The sequence below is a fragment of the Schistocerca gregaria genome, chromosome 3, assembly GCF_023897955.1.
Source record: "Schistocerca gregaria isolate iqSchGreg1 chromosome 3, iqSchGreg1.2, whole genome shotgun sequence".
NCBI classification, from domain to species: Eukaryota; Metazoa; Arthropoda; class Insecta; order Orthoptera; family Acrididae; genus Schistocerca; species Schistocerca gregaria.
Genome location: NC_064922.1, coordinates 332,385,691 through 332,403,614, shown reverse-complemented (window position 1 = coordinate 332,403,614; position 17,924 = coordinate 332,385,691). Strand labels below are relative to the sequence as shown.

Sequence of the window (17,924 nt, the reverse complement as noted above, 5' to 3'; positions counted from 1 at the left end):
TCCACTGCACACTGAGGGATTCTTCTAGGTCGATAACAGTGTTTTGTGGAGTGCACACACATTTCACAAAATCTTCAGCACATTGTGGCAAAGTTTCTATTGACTTTTGAAGTGTTCTCCATTTACAATTTATTTATTTACGTATTGGTCCTGTGAATCTAGGACTGTACAGTGTACAAAATGTATTGGACTGTTCATTAATTACAATACACATTCCTTGACTTGTTTTCTTTTTTCATACATCATTTTAGCAAAAGATAAAATTACACAATATTGTCTTACTCCATACATTTTATAAAAACATTCATAATCGGCGAGGAAGTTTTGTTTTTCCAGGTATTCCCTTACTGTATAGAAGCAGTTCTCAACCAAGTAATCCTTCACAGTTGATTTGGACTTGTTTAAGCCCATGTTATTTTTATGGATTTGGGTAGTGCATTGCACAATTTGATCCCAGGGTGGAGTATGCCTTTCTGTAATAGCACTGTGTTTTTCTGTTGTACATGTGTATCATTTATTTGTCTTGTGTGGTAGCTATGTACAAATTCATTACAGGTGATGCTTGGACTGCCGCTGTTTTAGTTTTTTTGTAATAATTACATTTTCAAGCATATAAATACATGTAATAGCGTTCGTTATTCCGAAAGCATATTCAATTTTTTGTCATTCACTAGAAGAACATTTATTTGAACAACTGCCTTAACTGCAGATATGCCTCATCTCTAGTGAATATGTAAAGCAGTAAAACTGGCATTTGTGGTAACAGAGAGACTAGCAATATATCAGCTTTCCTTCTTGCATCAAGTGAAATACACTTCAAAATTACAAACAACCACTATCACATTGTTCTAGATGTCCTCCTACATTGCTTACAGGAACTTGCCACAAGAATTTGCAATTGCTTGGAGTATTATCAAATAACAATGCATTTTAGATGAATTTGGTATGTGCTAATTTTTCTTCAGGGCTAATCAAATTAAGTATGTACGTATTAAACCAGGGAGCTAGAAATGATGGAGAGGCTTCGTCCCACCATAGGCCTCAGTGGCTCACAACCCTACAACAGGCCACAGCAGTCCACCCCCAGGGAATGTCTCACACCAGACGAGGTATGTGCCTCATACTGTGACACGCAGTCAAACATGGCCACTGACATCCTGAAGCATTGTCAAAACTCAACTGGACAAATGATGAAAGGCTTAAATTTTCTACTAGTTAATTCTGTTTTGCTGGACATATCATTCTCTCAATCTTCTCTTTGATACGCATTGATAAAAATGATAAACTCTAACAGCATTGTTCTATGGATAACGATTTATTATCTTTTACTAGTATTATTTTTCAGTACTCAAAGTAGCCGAAGAGAACAACTTTTCCTAATCATAATTCCTCTCACAATTTCAGTGGTTTACCACATGTGTGACATGTTGTTCCCTTGCCCACTATATCTACTTGCAAAGCAGCACTGTGGTGGCTGTCCAATACTCTGCACTGCTCTGTTCTGCAACACCACCCCACCACAATCTGGGCTGATGAGATGTAATGGAAAGGCGGGGACACTGTCATAGTCCTCATATTGTCTGCAAGTAGGTATACTTAAAAGAGCATTGTATATGCTCTACAAATCTTCGTGTAACTAGATGTGTGAGGAATTATTTGCCTGGACATACAAATCTGTTGAACTTTAACTGTGTTTTATTCTTTTCTTTTAATTATATTTCAATGTTGTATTAAGATGCAACATTTAATATCACTGTAGAATTATCTGTGGATCAGAAACTAATTAACTTGAAATATATTTATATTCCTTCTTATACATTTCAGCTGGTTCATTACTCAGGTCCTCTGGTTCCGGAACAATATGACGCATGACTCTGGCTCCAAAACATTTTGGTGTGTGGCAGTGCCTGGTAACTGAATGTAACAAAATATGCTTATTCATGGAGATGTATTCCACCTTTGCAACTAAATGAAAGATAATTTGTTTCATGCCATACATGTTATGCTTCTTTTATTTGCAAAGCATCCTCAGTGGCCTGTAATTTATGTTCGTACATTACATTTTTTTCTTGCTATTATCTTGTTTTCTGAGGTGAGAAACAACTTTTTCAGCACAACTTTCATGAGGCTAAACCAGCATTTGGTGTTATTTACAATTTCTGATGTTATTAATCCATGTGTGTTGTCCTGGATTCATATTTAGTTGGTATACATATTCTAGACGGCAGATTTTTGAAGTTTTTTTCTAGCACATTTACTTGAACTCTCCACTTCACTTTTCGTTGTTGGTTGTTGAATGTGTGTTTACAATGTGTAGTGTCACAACTGTCACCGAGTGTTTATCATTTGTCTTTTGTTTGTGTGGTGATGTCTATACGTAATTTGATGTTTGTTTGTTTGCTTCGTGTGTGTGTGTGTGTGTGTGTGTGTGTGTGTGTGTGTGTGTGTGTGAGAGAGAGAGAGAGAGAGAGAGAGAGAGAGAGAGAGAGAGAGAGAGAGACATGGATTAATTTATTATTTAGTCCAATAATATTTTACATCTCTGTTTGTTGTAGTCTTTAGTTCATTGAAAGAGTTCCTTGTATGTGTAAGTTTTCTGTAATGTTAAGAGTTTTCTGTTGTAACTGTTCACTCTAATAATTTTCACATCCTACTTCATGTTATATGGTTCATGTCCAGATTTCGTAAGATGTTCAATAAAGGTACAATGGCTACCTTCATAATTCTAGCTTCATATGTGTTCTTTATACCTTGTTTTGAAATTTCTGCCTATTATTCGTAGATATGCTGATTTGAATTCTTGACATTGTAACCTGCTCCTTGGTATCTGTATGGTTTACCTATTGGTGTTTGTAAAGAAGAACTACATCTACATGAATACAGAAGCGACTAAGAAACCATGGAAAATGTATAAAATGATTATAATATGATCATCTTCACAAGTAATACAAATACTTAATAATTCAGTACCATTACCATCATCATCATCATCAACCATTTGACCTTAACTACTAGAAAAAAGGTGGCCTCCCCTCCTCTAAACACTTCCATGCATTTTGATCTTCAACTATACACATCAATGTTCCTCATGTTTTGTTTTCTGATGTCAGCTACCTGTCCTCCATTACACCATCTAAGTCCATTCTTATCTCCTGCAATCCAATAAACAACTTCCTTGGTCTATCAACATCCATTTGCCTAGCTAAATAATCCATCCGTCTTTATTTCATTTTCATGACAGGTATAATTATGTCTTTTAATCCAGCCTATTCCTTGAGCCATTTGTTTGCATTTCTGTCTCTCTACTAATTCTCAATATGCATCTCCCCACTGCATACTCAAAAGCCCATAGTTTATGAATGGTTTTGCATTAGAAATCTATATCTCATTACCCTTAAGTGAAGGCTGGTAATACATGCTGAGTGTAAGCTTTCTATTTAAAAGCAGTGGAATCTTTGTTTTGAAAGACATTTAGTTTATCAAAAAACTTTGATCATTTTTACTTTTCCATATATTTCTTTCCCTGTCCATCTATGCAGCTGCATCTTTTTCAACCGCTATAAATACAAAAACTCACCATTACTACAACTTCATGTTTACTATTTTATTATGTGTTGATTATGTATTCTCCTAGTCTTGTTATAATTTTCAGGCTTGCTTTCTAACCTGTTCTATTAATTTTCTCATCCTTGCAATGAAGTTTACGATATCTATCTATCTATTTATCTATATCCGGATCCCGCTCCAGCTACTGTCGGGTCTGGGTGCTGACAAATCCTCTCCATTTGGCTTGGTCCTCCTGCCACTTTTCTTCCTCCACTTGCTGCCAGGTCACACCTCTCCTTCCCACAGATATTCTCACTCCCATTTTCCACCGTGTTCTTGGGCACTCTCTAGGTCTTTTCCCATCCATCTTTAGTTGTTCCATAATTTTGGGGAGCCTCTGCCCATGCAACCTCTTAACAAGCCCATACCACCTTAATCTCTTTTTTATCAATTTCTTCTCTCATACTTTCTTGTTTAAGGTCCTTTCTAATCTCTACATTTCTTACTGTGTCCATTATTGTTTTCCCCTTAACCGCTCTGAGAAATTTCATTTTCTCTGCTTGCAGTCTGTTCCAGTCCCTTTCTGCCATTGTCCATGTTTCTCCACCATAGATGACAATAGGGAAGGAATAACACTTATACTTAAGGAGTTTTGCTTTTTCTGAAACTTTCTTATTCCAAATCAGGTGTATTGTTGTCTAGTAGAAATTGCCTCCCTTCTGTAACTTACTATTAATTTTGTTGGTTATTCTTCCATCCCTAGACATTTCACTCCCTAAATAAGTGAAACTTTCTACCACTTTGAGGGGTTCTCCATTCAAGGTAATATTTCTGTTGCTCCCTTTCTCTCTTCCAAATACCATTACTTCACTCTTATCTTTATTTATTTTTAATCCATACCTTTTCATTATTTCTTTCCACGCACCAAGTTGTACCTGTACATCTACCTCTTTATCACCCCATATTACCATATCATCTGCAAAAATCATCTTTTTGTCTTTTTCTTTTACTATATCTTTAACTGCCCTATTCATTCCCTCCATCACAACATTAAAAAGTGCAGGAGATAGAATACTTCCTTGCTTATGTCCTTGTCTTATTTTGAAGTATTCAGAGTTCCCTAATGGTGTTCTAATTCTATAATTGTGTCCTCTGTACATTGTCTTTATTACATTAATGTATCCATCTTCTACATTTCTTCCCAGAGTATTTCCCTGTTAACTGAGTCATATGCCTTTTCTATGTCTATAAAAACCATTAAACCATTATCACCCTTTTGTTATACTCCCAACTTTTTTCCATCAGTTGACGGATAGAAAATATCAAGTTGATCGTGCTCCTTCCTTTCACCTATGCTGTTCTTCACTCAGCTCCTTTTCTATCTTTTCACTTATTAAATTTTAAAATTCTTTCAAAAATCTTGGCTGTTTAAGATATACACTCCTGGAAATGGAAAAAAGAACACATTGACACCGATGTGTCAGACCCACCATAATTGCTCCGGACACTGCGAGAGGGCTGTACAAGCAATGATCACACGCACGGCACAGCGGACACACCACGAACCGCGGTGTTCGCCGTCGAATGGCGCTAGCTGCGCAGCATTTGTGCACCGCCGCAGTCAGTGTCAGCCAGTTTGCCGTGGCATACGGAGCTCCATCACAGTCTTTAACACTGGTAGCATGCCGCGACAGCGTGGACGTGAACCGTATGTGCAGCTGACGGACTTTGAGCGAGGGCGTATAGTGGGCATGCGGGAGGCCGGGTGGACGTACCGCCGAATTGCTCAACACGTGGGGCGTGAGGTCTCCACAGTACATCGATGTTGTCGCCAGTGGTCGGCGGAAGGTGCACGTGCCCGTCGTCCTGGGACCGGACCACAGCGACGCACGGATGCACGCCAAGACCGTAGGATCCTACGCAGTGCCGTAGGGGACAGCACCGCCACTTCCCAGCAAATTAGGGACACTGTTGCTCCTGGGGTATCGGCGAGGACCATTCGCAACCGTCTCCATGAAGCTGGGCTACGGTCCCGCACACCCTTAGGCCGTCTTCCGCTCACGCCCCAACATCGTGCAGCCCGCCTCCATTGGTGTCGCGACAGGCGTGAATGGAGGGACGAATGGAGACGTGTCGTCTTCAGCGATGAGAGTCGCTTCTGCCTTGGTGCCAATAATGGTCGTATGCGTGTTTGGCGCCGTGCGGGTGAGCGCCACAATCAGGACTGCATACGACCGAGGCACACAGGGCAAACACTCGGCATCATGGTGTGGGGAGCGATCTCCTACACTGGTCGTACACCTCTGGTGATCGTCGAGGGGACACTGAATAGTGCATGACACATCCAAACCGTCATCGAACCCATCGTTCTACCATTCCTAGACCGGCAAGGGAACTTGCTGTTCCAACAGGACAATGCACGTCCGCATGTATCCCGTGCCACCTAACGTGCTCTAGAAGGTGTAAGTCAACTACCCTGGCCAGCAAGATCTCCGGATTTGTCCCCCATTGAGCATGTTTGGGACTGGATGAAGCGTCGTCTTACGCGGTCTGCACGTCCAGCACGAACGCTGGTCCAACTGAGGCGCCAGGTGGAAATGGCATGGCAAGCCGTTCCACAGGACTACATCCAGCATCTCTACGATCGTCTCCATGGGAGAATAGCAGCCTGCATTGCTGCGATAGGTGGATATACACTGTACTAGTGCCGACATTGTGCATGCTCTGTTGCCTGTGCCTATGTGCCTGTGGTTCTGTCAGTGTGATCATGTGATGTATCTGACCCCAGGAATGTGTCAATAAAGTTTCCCCTTCCTGGGACAATGAATTCACGGTGTTCTTATTTCAATTTCCAGGAGTGTATATCAGCATCAGCTTTCAGACAATGCTACATACAAAGTTTGCCAAGGTAACCCCATTCCTGATGTCCAGGCAGAGCTTCAAGGAATCGTCAGAACCTTAGGCCCCCTACAAAACCTTTCACCTGACTTCATCAACCTCCTGGCCCCACCGACACCCGGCACCTCTACCTTCTACCCACTTCCTAAAATTCACAAACCCAAACATCCCGGCCGCCCCATTGTAGCTGGTTACCAAGCCCCCACAGAACGTATCTCTGCCTACGTAGATCAACACCTTCAACCCATTACATGCAGTCTCCCATCCTTCATCAAAGACACCAACCACTTTCTCAAACGCCTGGAACCATCTCTGTATCCATTGATGCCACTTCCTTATACACAAATATCCCACATGTCCAGGGCCTCGCTGTGATGGAGAACTTCCTTTCACACCGATCACCTGCCACCCTACCTAAAACCTCTTTCCTCAATACCTTAGCCAGCTTCATCCTAACCCACAACTTCTTCGCTTTTGAAGGGCAGACATGCCAACAATTAAAGGGAACAGTCATGGGTACCAGGATGGCCCCCTCGTAAGCCAACCTATTTATGGGTCACTTAGAGGAAGCTTTCTTGGTTACCCAGGCCTGCCAACCTAAAGTTTGGTACAGGTTTATTGATGACATCTTCATGATCTGGACTCACAATGAAGAAGAACTCCAGAAATTCCTCTCCAACCTCAACTCCTTTGGTTCCATCAGATTCACCTGGTCCTACTCCAAATCCCATGTCACTTTCCTCAATGTTAACCTCCATCTGTGCAATGGCCAGCTTCACACATCCGTCCACTTCAAACCCACTAACAAGCAACAGTACCTCCATTATGACAGCTGCCACCCATTCCAAATCAAACGGTTCCTTCCCTGCAGCTTAGGTCTTTGTGGCAAACAAATCTGCTCCAGTCCTGAATCTCTGAACCATTACACCAATAACCTGAAAACAGCTTTCGCATGCTACAACTACCCTCCCAAACTGGTACAGAAGCAAACAGCTAGAGCCACTTCCTCATCCCCTCAAACCCAGAACCTCTCACAGAAGAACCCCAAAAATGCCCCACTTGTGACAGGATACTTCCTAGGACTGGATCAGACTCTGAATGTGGCTCTCCAGCAGGGATACGACTTCCTCAAATCCTGCCCTGAAATGAGATCCATCCTTCATGAAATCCTCCCCACTCAACCAAGAGTGTCTTTCTGCCATCCACCTAACCTTTGTAACCTCTCGGTTCATCCCTATGAAATCTCCAAACCAACTTCCCTACCCTCTGGCTCCTACCCTTGTAACTGCCCCTCATGTAAAACCTGTCCCATGCACCCTCCCACCACCACCTACTCCAGTCCTGTAACCCAGAAGGTGTACACGATCAAAGGCAGAGCCACGTGTGAAAGCACCCACGTAATTTACCTACTGACATGCCTGCACTGTGAAGCATTCTATGTGGGAATGACCAGCAACTAACTGTCCATTCACATGAATGGACACAGGCAGACAGTGTTTGTTGGTAATGAGGATCACCCTGTGGCTAAACATGCCTTAGAGCACGGCCAGCACATCTTGGCACAGTGTTACACCGCCTGGGTTACCTGGATACTTCCCACTGACACCAACCTATCAGAACTCCGGAGATGGGAACTTGCCCTGCAATATATTCTCTCATCCCATTACCCACCAGGCCTCAATCTCCGCTAATTTCAAGTTGCCACCCCTCGAACCTCACCTGTCATTCAACAACATCTTTGCCTCTGTACTTCTGCCTCAACTGACATTTCTGCCCAACCTCTTTGCATTTACATATGTTTGCCTGTGTCTGTATATGTGCAGATGGATGTGTGTCTGTGCGAGTGTATACCAGTCCTTTTTCCCCCTAAGGTAAGTCTTTCTACTCCCGGGATTGGAATGACTCCTTACCCTCTCCCTTAAAACACACATTGTTTCGTCTTTCCCTCTCCTTCCCTCTTTCCTGATGAAGCAACCATGGGTTGTGAAAGCTTGAATATTTGTGTGTGGGTTTGTGTGTTTTTTATTTTATTGTGTCTATCAACATACCAGCACTTTATTGTTTGGTAAGTTAAAGCATCTTTCCCACATGGAATGTTTCCCTTCCTCACTTTCCCATCTTAAGAATTTGATGACTGGTCCTACAGCTAAAGAAAACATTTATGTAGTATGGCATCTCCTTGCTGACTTATTCTTCAATTTTGAATTTTTCAGTCTTCTTTTAGTCTACTGGTAGCTGTAGCATGTAAGAATACATGGCCCAGTGACATCAATGTGACCACCACCTATCTTCAATGTTAATGTGCAAGAACCACTCACAGATTGCAGATGGCAGCACTAGCAATGAAGGGTACATAAACTGTGCCAGAGAAACACAGTCATTGTCACTAGGCAGAAACAGAATGACTTATCTGATATCCGAGAGGGCATGATCATTGGCTTTCAGGCGAAGAGTGGAAGTATTTCAGAAATAGCACACCAGTGTTAATGCTACTGCAGTGTATCATGGGCCATAGATGACATGGGTGAACAATGGCTGTGGAGACGTGTATGGCCAAATAGACATGCAGTTGCTCTGTATCTGATTGCCCAGATGAAGCAAGGAACTACCAACAATTTCTCCTCAATGATCGGTCAGTAAAGGCAGCTGCATATGGGCTTCAACAACAAGCACCTGGTTCATCTACTCACACTGACTGCTGTTCATCGGCAACAAAGGCTACAATTTGACACTGACTGTTGTTCATCGACAACAAAGGCTACAATTGGCACACCAATACTGCAACTGGACATATAGCCACTGGCGTGTATGGGATGAAACATCTGAAGCAAACACCTCGAATGCATTATGGTCTGTGGGACATTTTCATGGAAGTCCCTGAGTGATCTCATCATTCTAGAATGCACAATGGATCAACACAAGTATACATCTATCCTTAGGAACCATGACCATTCCTACATGCAGTCTGTTTTTCCTTGGCACGATGGCATCTACCAGCAGGACAATGCAATGTGTCACACAGCTCACAGTATGCACACGTGTTTTGAAGAGCACCTGTATGAGCTTACTGCACTCTCCTTGCCACCAAACTCCCCAGGTTTTAACTTAATCAAGAAACTGTGGGAACACTTAGACTGGGCTGTTCACTGTGGATCCTCAGTCAAGAAGCCTAACACAGCTGACCACGGCACTTCCGAGTCAGCATGGGTCGACATCCCTGTTGGTACCTTCCAGAACCCTAGTGACTCTCTTCTTACATGTCTCACAGCAGTCCACAGCAATAGAAGGTTATTCAGGCTTCTCACAGGTGATCACATTAATGGCTGGACAGTGTATATTCTTTAGAATTTCAGTATACTAACATATGTTGAAACAACAGATTTTATGTCTAGTACATCTCCTTTTTCATGAGATAGAATAATGTTCCAGTTGTAAGTAATTGTCTTCCATCATAGACATACTGTAAATAATTTCACAAGTTCCTTCACTGTTACTTTTCTCAGGCTTTAACCATTCCTAATGAGACATCACAACCTCCATGCACCTTTCCTTTCATCACACCTCAAATAGCTTTACACATTTCCTCTGGAATTGTTTCCAGAACACCAGTAATTTTGTCATTGACTGTCTATGTTTCTGATTCATTTCTTCAACTATAAAAAAGAATTTATGAAATCTTTAAATGCTCAGAGAACTTCCATTCTGTTTTGGTTACTGTGCCACAATCTTTTTTAATTTGTATCCTTTATACTTCTTTTTGTTCTCAACTGTAACTTACAAAATTTTTTATTGTATTTTATCACATCCGCTGACATTTCCCAACAGTTTTGTTTACTTCAAAATATTCTGCTACAGTACATTTCTATTATTGTTTTGTTGCAACTCTAGCTTTCTTTCTAATAGCCACCTTCTACCATTTAATAGTTTCTTTCTTCACACGTGCAGCATCTTTTGCTGTTAGTCTTTTTGTTAATTGATTGCCTCTTTGATCTATGATTTACTAATAGTTCAGAATTTGCTTAGTGCTAAGGACTAATATATTCAGTACAACTTCAAATATCATAAATTTATTTGTGCCTCACACTACACCTCTTGCACAAATTATTGTTTATGCTCGTCACTAATTAAAAGACATTAAAAACTAGAGTTTTGATTATATGATGAAACTTAAATTTGACATGCAAGCCACTGAAACAACATAAACTGGAAGCGATTGTACAAACAGCTGAATCACATAAATAAATATGGGGCAAAATACAGCTAAACTGTGAGTTCTGAATTTGCTGACTTTGACCAAGATCACTCTCTTAATTATGATAAAATACACATTTTTTTAAAAAAAATTGTTATTAACATTCATGTTTGAAACTGTTTACTAGAACTTACCTGTTGGCATACTTTATCATGAATACTTTTAAGGCGATCTCGGCAATTTCTTTGAATTTCAACTTCTTTTAAGAGTGATTTTTCAACCTGATCATGAACAAGATCAATCCCTGTGTGACACACAAAAATAAAATAACTGTATATGAGAAACCATTGATGAGGAGAAAAATTAGGTATCAAAGAACACTTGTCAAGCAATATTTATTATTTACCAGTTGGTGAACTATTGCTAGGAGACATTAAATTTAAAAATGCATCTGAATTTTGAGCTTTCAGAATTTTCCAAATACTCTTCACTATGGCAAAGACAAAAGAAAATGGTATATGGTGGTGAAAGGAAGGAAATGTCAGTTCACAGATAGGAAAAATGAGAGATGCAGGGTACAGGTATTGAATATAAAATAAAAATCGATCAGCAGCAGAAAATACCAAGAGAGCTAAATTTGAATAAAATAAATGGAAAGTAAGTGGTCAAAGATGAAAGATGCCACAATATTTTCGGTATTACTACTATACTTACTGAAAGAGCCTACATAGCAGTGGATGCTTAACACTGAAAAAATGACACATGTCAAAAAATAGAGATGTTGCTGCTTGGTTGGTTTCATCTTCACAGGAATGTGAAGCTATTAAATAGGTGAAGATCAACACCAGAAAAAGAGCACTGAGGCTTGAAAAGCAAGAATTGAGTTTAATAACATTTTTCACAAAATTTCGTAATTCATGCTCACCACGACTTTGTTCTCTCCACAAGTTGATAGAATGAAATGTCATCTTCAGCCTTCGCCAGATCTATGGCTCCCAATTTTACTGCCCAAAGGAAGGCTACTCTAGGCTTCACAGATGAAGAAACTATTTTGTTTCCAATGCTGACTCACTGAATTTTTTTGTAAATTTTCTCTCAAGGAAACAACTGTTTGCCATCAAAAATGAGGATGATGAGGATTTACAATGAGGGCATGTGATGTGACTCTGTCATACCAATACGCTAATGATGTGGCACCAGTAAAAAAAACATTGTTAAATTGGAGAAGGGAAAGTGTAAGTGATTAAACTCTTTTTCCAGGCTGGGACAGATAAATTTCAAGCTGTCATAGATTGGAACAGATTTTCAAATGTCACTTTGTATTCATTACATTTTGAGTGCAGCATATCTGAAGAGTTTGCATAGTTGCATGTCACTGTACCTTTTCTGATTTCATCTTCGCTGAGATTGTCTGCACTGATCCATTCATTTCAGTGGAGTTAATAACATTACAAGTGTACATTTCAAGTGCTCACAAAAATGATAAGAGCCCAGGATAAAGAATGCCAGTTTGCAATAAAAAGTATGTGTTTATGAAATGTGTGTATCAGGAAATTGGAAAGCGCTGAGAGCGCACAGTTTAAATGTAGTGAGAAGTTTTATCAACACAGTAATTAACACTTGTGACACATCCACCCAGCTAAAAAGATCATCAAGTTCACCGAGAATATCTGCTACAGGGTCTCTATGGCAGATTTTTGGTAGTGTCGACAGATAGTTGATCAAGGTTGTTGGCCGCATACTTGCCTCAGTATCTTGATTGTTATCATCACTTTTGAATAAGAAAGTAATGTAAGATATGGCTGAATATAAAATGCTGGAATTCTGAATGGATCTGAAAAAGAATGGAGGAGCAATACCAGAACTCCTGATACACTGTTAACAGGATGATTCTGATGAAATGTATGAGTTGCACAGATTAATCAGCTAGGCTAGTATGCAAGAAGTGTAACTTGTTGAGGGTCAGGCATAGTGCTGACAAGAAATTAGAGAAAAATGCCATGATACAGATAATAAATAACACAATTAGACAGCTTCTTTAAAAGAATGTATGTAGATGGAAGAGCCAGAAAAATACTGTTTGTTTGTTAAGCATGGTGAAGCAGAGAGTAGCAGGAATTTGTGAAGAGAGATGTGCCAACTTAAAAATAATTACACATGGTATGTGTCTAATAAAAATTAATTATGTGAGATTGAGTGACTATGTGGATCTGAATTGCAAAACAAGTTAATGCTGGGCATCGAAGAAAATAAAGAAGACTGTTCTGGTACAAATACCTTTTAGAATGCTTAACAAAGCAAATGCATAGGCAGAGAAATAATACATGGGCGTTTATTGAGGGATGTCAGAAACACTAATGGACTAGGGAAAATGAAACAGAAATGAGAGATGTTGCAAGGTGGGAAATGATGATCAGTAAGTAATAAGACAAGAAGAAGAGACACCAATAAAGATTCATTCATTCATCCATCCATGCATCCATCCATTGTGCACTGTACATCCCATCAAGAAGGAGAACCTTCAGGAATGTGGAGTTAGACATATATTAACAAAAGGGACATCAATTAACTGAGTATACTGTATAAACAACAAATAATCACTACACCACTTAAAGTTATTCATATTTACTATCCCTGCCGGCTAAATTTAATCAAGCCACAAATAAAGCTGCTATTTTGAAAAACACTGCTGCTTTCTGTGTAATAGCTGCTGTTTATCTCCTGTTGATAGCTTGACATTAACTTGATTACTTTTGTACTTTTCAAAGATACTGTTTCTTACATCTTTTAATACAGAGCTCTCGTTACAATATGTTACTACTTTTCATGCAGCTTTATAACAAATACTGCCATTTAGTTAATAGAACTTTCTTGACAACACGTTCAAATAATTTGCAGAGAAAGTCAAACTGAGAAGAAGTTAACAAGTTCTCACCAGTTAAGTGAGTTAGTATTTCACTATAGGTCACTTTCTCAAACACTTTTGAAAAGAGTGGAAGGAGTAAAATAAGTACGTAATTTTAGGCTAGCTTTGCTTATGATAAATGTTGCAAAATAATTAAGTCTGTTATGAAACATGCCCTGAGTTATTAACTGATTGCAAAGATAAGGGCAATCTTATCACATGTGCAAAACATTTTTAATTCTTCAAAATATACTACCATAGTCAAACAACTGCTACTTTTTAGGGACTTGGTAAACTTTTTTATCTGCTTAAGGGTTGTATTATTTAAATAAATCTCTGTTGGTGGAGCAGGCAGTGTCTGCACAAGTAAATCTTTACTTGAGGGGGCAATATTTGCAGCCACTATGATGAATTAATCATTGAATTTGGTTGGCCATCATGCCATATATTCTTTGTGAAGGACGAATTTCATTTGGATGAGTTTTTGTTTATTATTTAATAATGCTAAATCACTGAAGAATGTTGGGTTTACATACATATTGACAATGGCTTTTTCACTCTGTCTTTCAACAATTTAGGGAAATTTACTGTTGAAAATTATCCACAGCTGGGCGTCAACAACTCTAGGTGACATCAATAAATACAGTATGACAAAAAAAATCTGTGTTAATGCCTTGAAAGAAAAAAAATGATTTTCTAGTTAAGTCTGCATCTTATTTTTCCTGTCCTTATCCCATACTTTCCGAGAGTCGACATGTTAATCTGGATTTGGCTGTGTTAATGGTAAAGGGTGGCCAGATGCCCTTCCTGTCACCCCACCCTACCCAGATGAAATTTATGTACTCCATCTGTCTGTGTCTTGTGCCATCCAAAGTAAAAGTGTGAAAATGTTTTTGATTGTTTGCAAATTGTGTAACTGACTCAGGACATGGGTACCAACCCAGTATTCACCTAATTGGATGTGGGGAACCACCTAAAACCACATCCAGGCTGGCCAGTACACTGGCCCTTGGTGTTAATCCACCAGGCCGATTTGATCCAGGGCAGGCAAGTCTCCCTGAGTCCCATAGGTGATGTGCCATAATGTGTTTGCCCACCCAGATGGTTGTCAGTACAACTATTGTGGCACAACATTCAAAGAGTTGCTCAACACAATATTCAATGACCTGAGTGGCCCGAGAGTTAATTCCACTATTTTTGTGCTTATGTAGTTACCCCTAGTTACCTCCTCTCTTTTTTTTTATTAGAGCTATAATAGCACGTAGTAGTATAATATTAGCTTCTATTGGTATCTACCAAGGTGAATTTGTTTAATATTAGTGATTTACATGTCATAATATGCACAAAATGTCTGCTGATGTAGTATTTATCCTTTTATTTTGCTGCATGAATCGAGAAGTTCATCAATCTTATTAATGAGGCTGTTGATGTTCTTACAGAAGACACTAAAAGTATTTCCTTTAATATCCATGGATTTCTGCAAGTTGCAGTACTTCATTTTGTAATGGCTGTTTCAGCAGTAATTGTATTTATTTTACATCTCTGTCTTTAGAATGGTGCTAGTACAGGCCTAAGGAACACATTGGAAATCCTTTAGCCAGGATAGATGCTTTTTGATCAGAACGGATACTTCTAGCAGTTAGCTGTGCAAGTAATGAGAGAGATTAGGAGGACCTCCTACACTCCCGGACACCTCCCCCTTCACCTTTGTCTACACTCTTCCTCATTACAGGTGGGTCTGAGTGACCTGCCCTTCCTTTTTAACCTTCCTCAAACTATCCCTTCTACCTCCTGAGGAAGGAATTAACAGTTTTATATGTGTCAATGAGCAGTACTAAAAATTTCACCTACTGAAGAATAGTGATGGGCAGTAGTTGTACCCTATAATTTGTTAATATGATCACTCTACTTCAAACCTCTGCACATTGTACCTCTCAAGTACTTTTAAGACACAACTGATTCTAGTTTCCTCACATTAATCATTTACTACAATTTGTGAAAAGCACAATGTATGTTTCTCTACATTAAGGTGTCAGCTGCTGTAATTTGTACCACACTGTGACGCACTGAGTGTACAGAAATCATGTGCAAGCCTTAAAACATTAACCAGCGCGTAATACGCTTACATACAAGCCCAACTAAAATATGGTGTAATATTCGGGGGAAATTCTCCAACTGCTCTGAGCACATTCAGAATCCAGAAGAGAGCAATGAGGATAATTACTGGGAGCAAACTCAGAGACTCCTGCAAACCCATCTTAAGAAAGTTGGAAATCCTTACGCTGCCTTGCCTCTACATTCTCAAGACTTTAAAATTTTTCAGAAACCACATAGTGCCAACTGACACCAGAGTCGTGAAGAATAATGAAATACATGAACACAACGCCAGGAAAAACGCAAATCTGCATGTTATACATACAAGCACTCAACTGTGTAAAAAGGGAAAAGGGAAAAATGGTCCATTTTTCCCCCTAAGGTAAGTCTTTCCGCTCCCGGGATTGGAATGACTCCTTACCCTCTCCCTGAAAACCCACATCCTTTCGTCTTTCCCTCTCCGTCACTCTTTCCTGAAGAAGCAACCGTTGGTTGCGAAAGCTTGAATTTTGTGTGTATGTTTGTGTTTGTTTGTGTGTCTATCGACCTGCTAGCACTTTTGTTTGGTAAGTCACATCATCTTTGTTTTTAGATAAATAAATAGATATTGTACATCAAGATTTAACTGGATGTTACACCAACGGATAAAACAGTCTCATATATAACCAAATCATATCTAAAAAATATATAATTCTAACTAACATTATCTACTATGGCATTAATGTTAAACAGGAACAATCATCATCTCTTCCATGGAGCGCACCAGGTCATTAATTCATATATCATGCTTTACAAATCTTATCACAAAGGAGAGCCTTCAAGAATGTGGAATAAGTCAGGTTATACATTAACAGGTACAAGCAACTGAATGCTTAATTCTGTAGAGTATACTAACAATCAATTACAACTAGTACTAATCTCCTTACATTAACAATTATGGGAATTACTTCTAGGATGATATCATTTTAATGTGTTATGATTGAGAATATTATGCAATTAACAGTAAAGTAGATGTCGACAGTTGATAACCTGAAACTAAAAAGGATCAAGGTAAAAGTTCAAATTACCAAGAGTTCAAAATAATATGGGTTCAAAAAGTCAAGGTGGACAGGAGAAAAAATTCAAATAAATTAGAGTCTGATTAAAAGTAAATTAAGACATTTATAATAATAATAATAATAATTTAAAAAAAAAGCCAGGTTTTGTTTTTACGTTGAACATGTTGTGTAGGCCATAGCCATTCAAAAGTTGTTTTAGTTCAGCAATCCATTTAATATGAAGGGAACTGTCCACGCTGCACTCTCCACAGATGTTTCTTTAACATGATGGCTTGATTTTCTTTTCTTGTCCTTGCTCCATGTTCTTCCATGAGACTTTTTGTCTTTGAATGCTACAGTGTGTTGAGGAAGACATTTATAATAATAATAATAATAATAACAGGTTTTGTTTTTGCATTGAACGTGTTGTGTAGGTCGTAGCCATTCAAAAGTTGTTTTAGTTCATCAATCCATTCAATAGGAAGGGAACTGCCCATGCTGCACTCTCCACAGATTTTTCTTTAACATGATGGCATGATTTTCTTTTTTAAAATTTGGGAGCCGCTCATCACTTGCCACGAATCCTTCAATCCTGAGAGACTGAGAAAAAGACTTCAGTTTTTCCTTCAACATGAAACAACCCATGGAAACAGTGAGACACTTCTGTGGCACTGCCTTTAGTTTTTAAAATCATCCTCCACAGCTTCAATAACAAACTTTCTTTCATTAACTGATAAGACAGTTGTTCCTTCTAGTACTCAAGGCATTTTGTAGTTTCTAAACACAGATACAATCCAACACAGTGCAAAGGCAGACTGCAGACTCAATAGGATACAGACTGGGTGAACACATGACAGGTGGTCTGAGTTTGTACTGGAAATCAGAATAGGAAGACTTCAGTGGGAAGCACAGAAGTCTGGGCTTAAAATTACTGGGAATCCTGGCTTCAAATTACAAAGTGTTGGTGAGATTCCTTCACCACTATGACTTCAAATTACTGATGGGGTCAAAACACTTCCTTTTGTTTCAAAATGCCAAGTCTTTTTGAAGGGGTCGGAGAAAATTTTCAAATTACTGAGAGTTTTAAATTATCAAGTGTCAAATTACTGAGAATCAGTTGCACTTGGAGGGGGGGGGGGGGGGGGGGGGGCAAACACACACACACACACACACACACACACACACACACACACACACACACACATCGCTCTTCCTCTTACCCTACTGTGCCGCTCTTTTTATCTACTAATTT

General features: G+C 39.4%; 1 protein-coding gene across 2 annotated transcripts in view; it reads right to left on the bottom strand.

Moving 5' to 3' along the window:
• Nucleotides 1-17,924, bottom strand: part of LOC126354856 (tektin-3-like) — a 111,507-nt gene that overhangs the window by 36,220 nt on the left and 57,363 nt on the right. For both annotated transcript variants that reach the window (XM_050004844.1, XM_050004843.1), the window contains exon 5: nt 10,831-10,940. In XM_050004844.1, the coding sequence (XP_049860801.1) occupies nt 10,831-10,940 (110 nt within the window). The remainder of the gene's footprint in view (nt 1-10,830; nt 10,941-17,924) is intronic.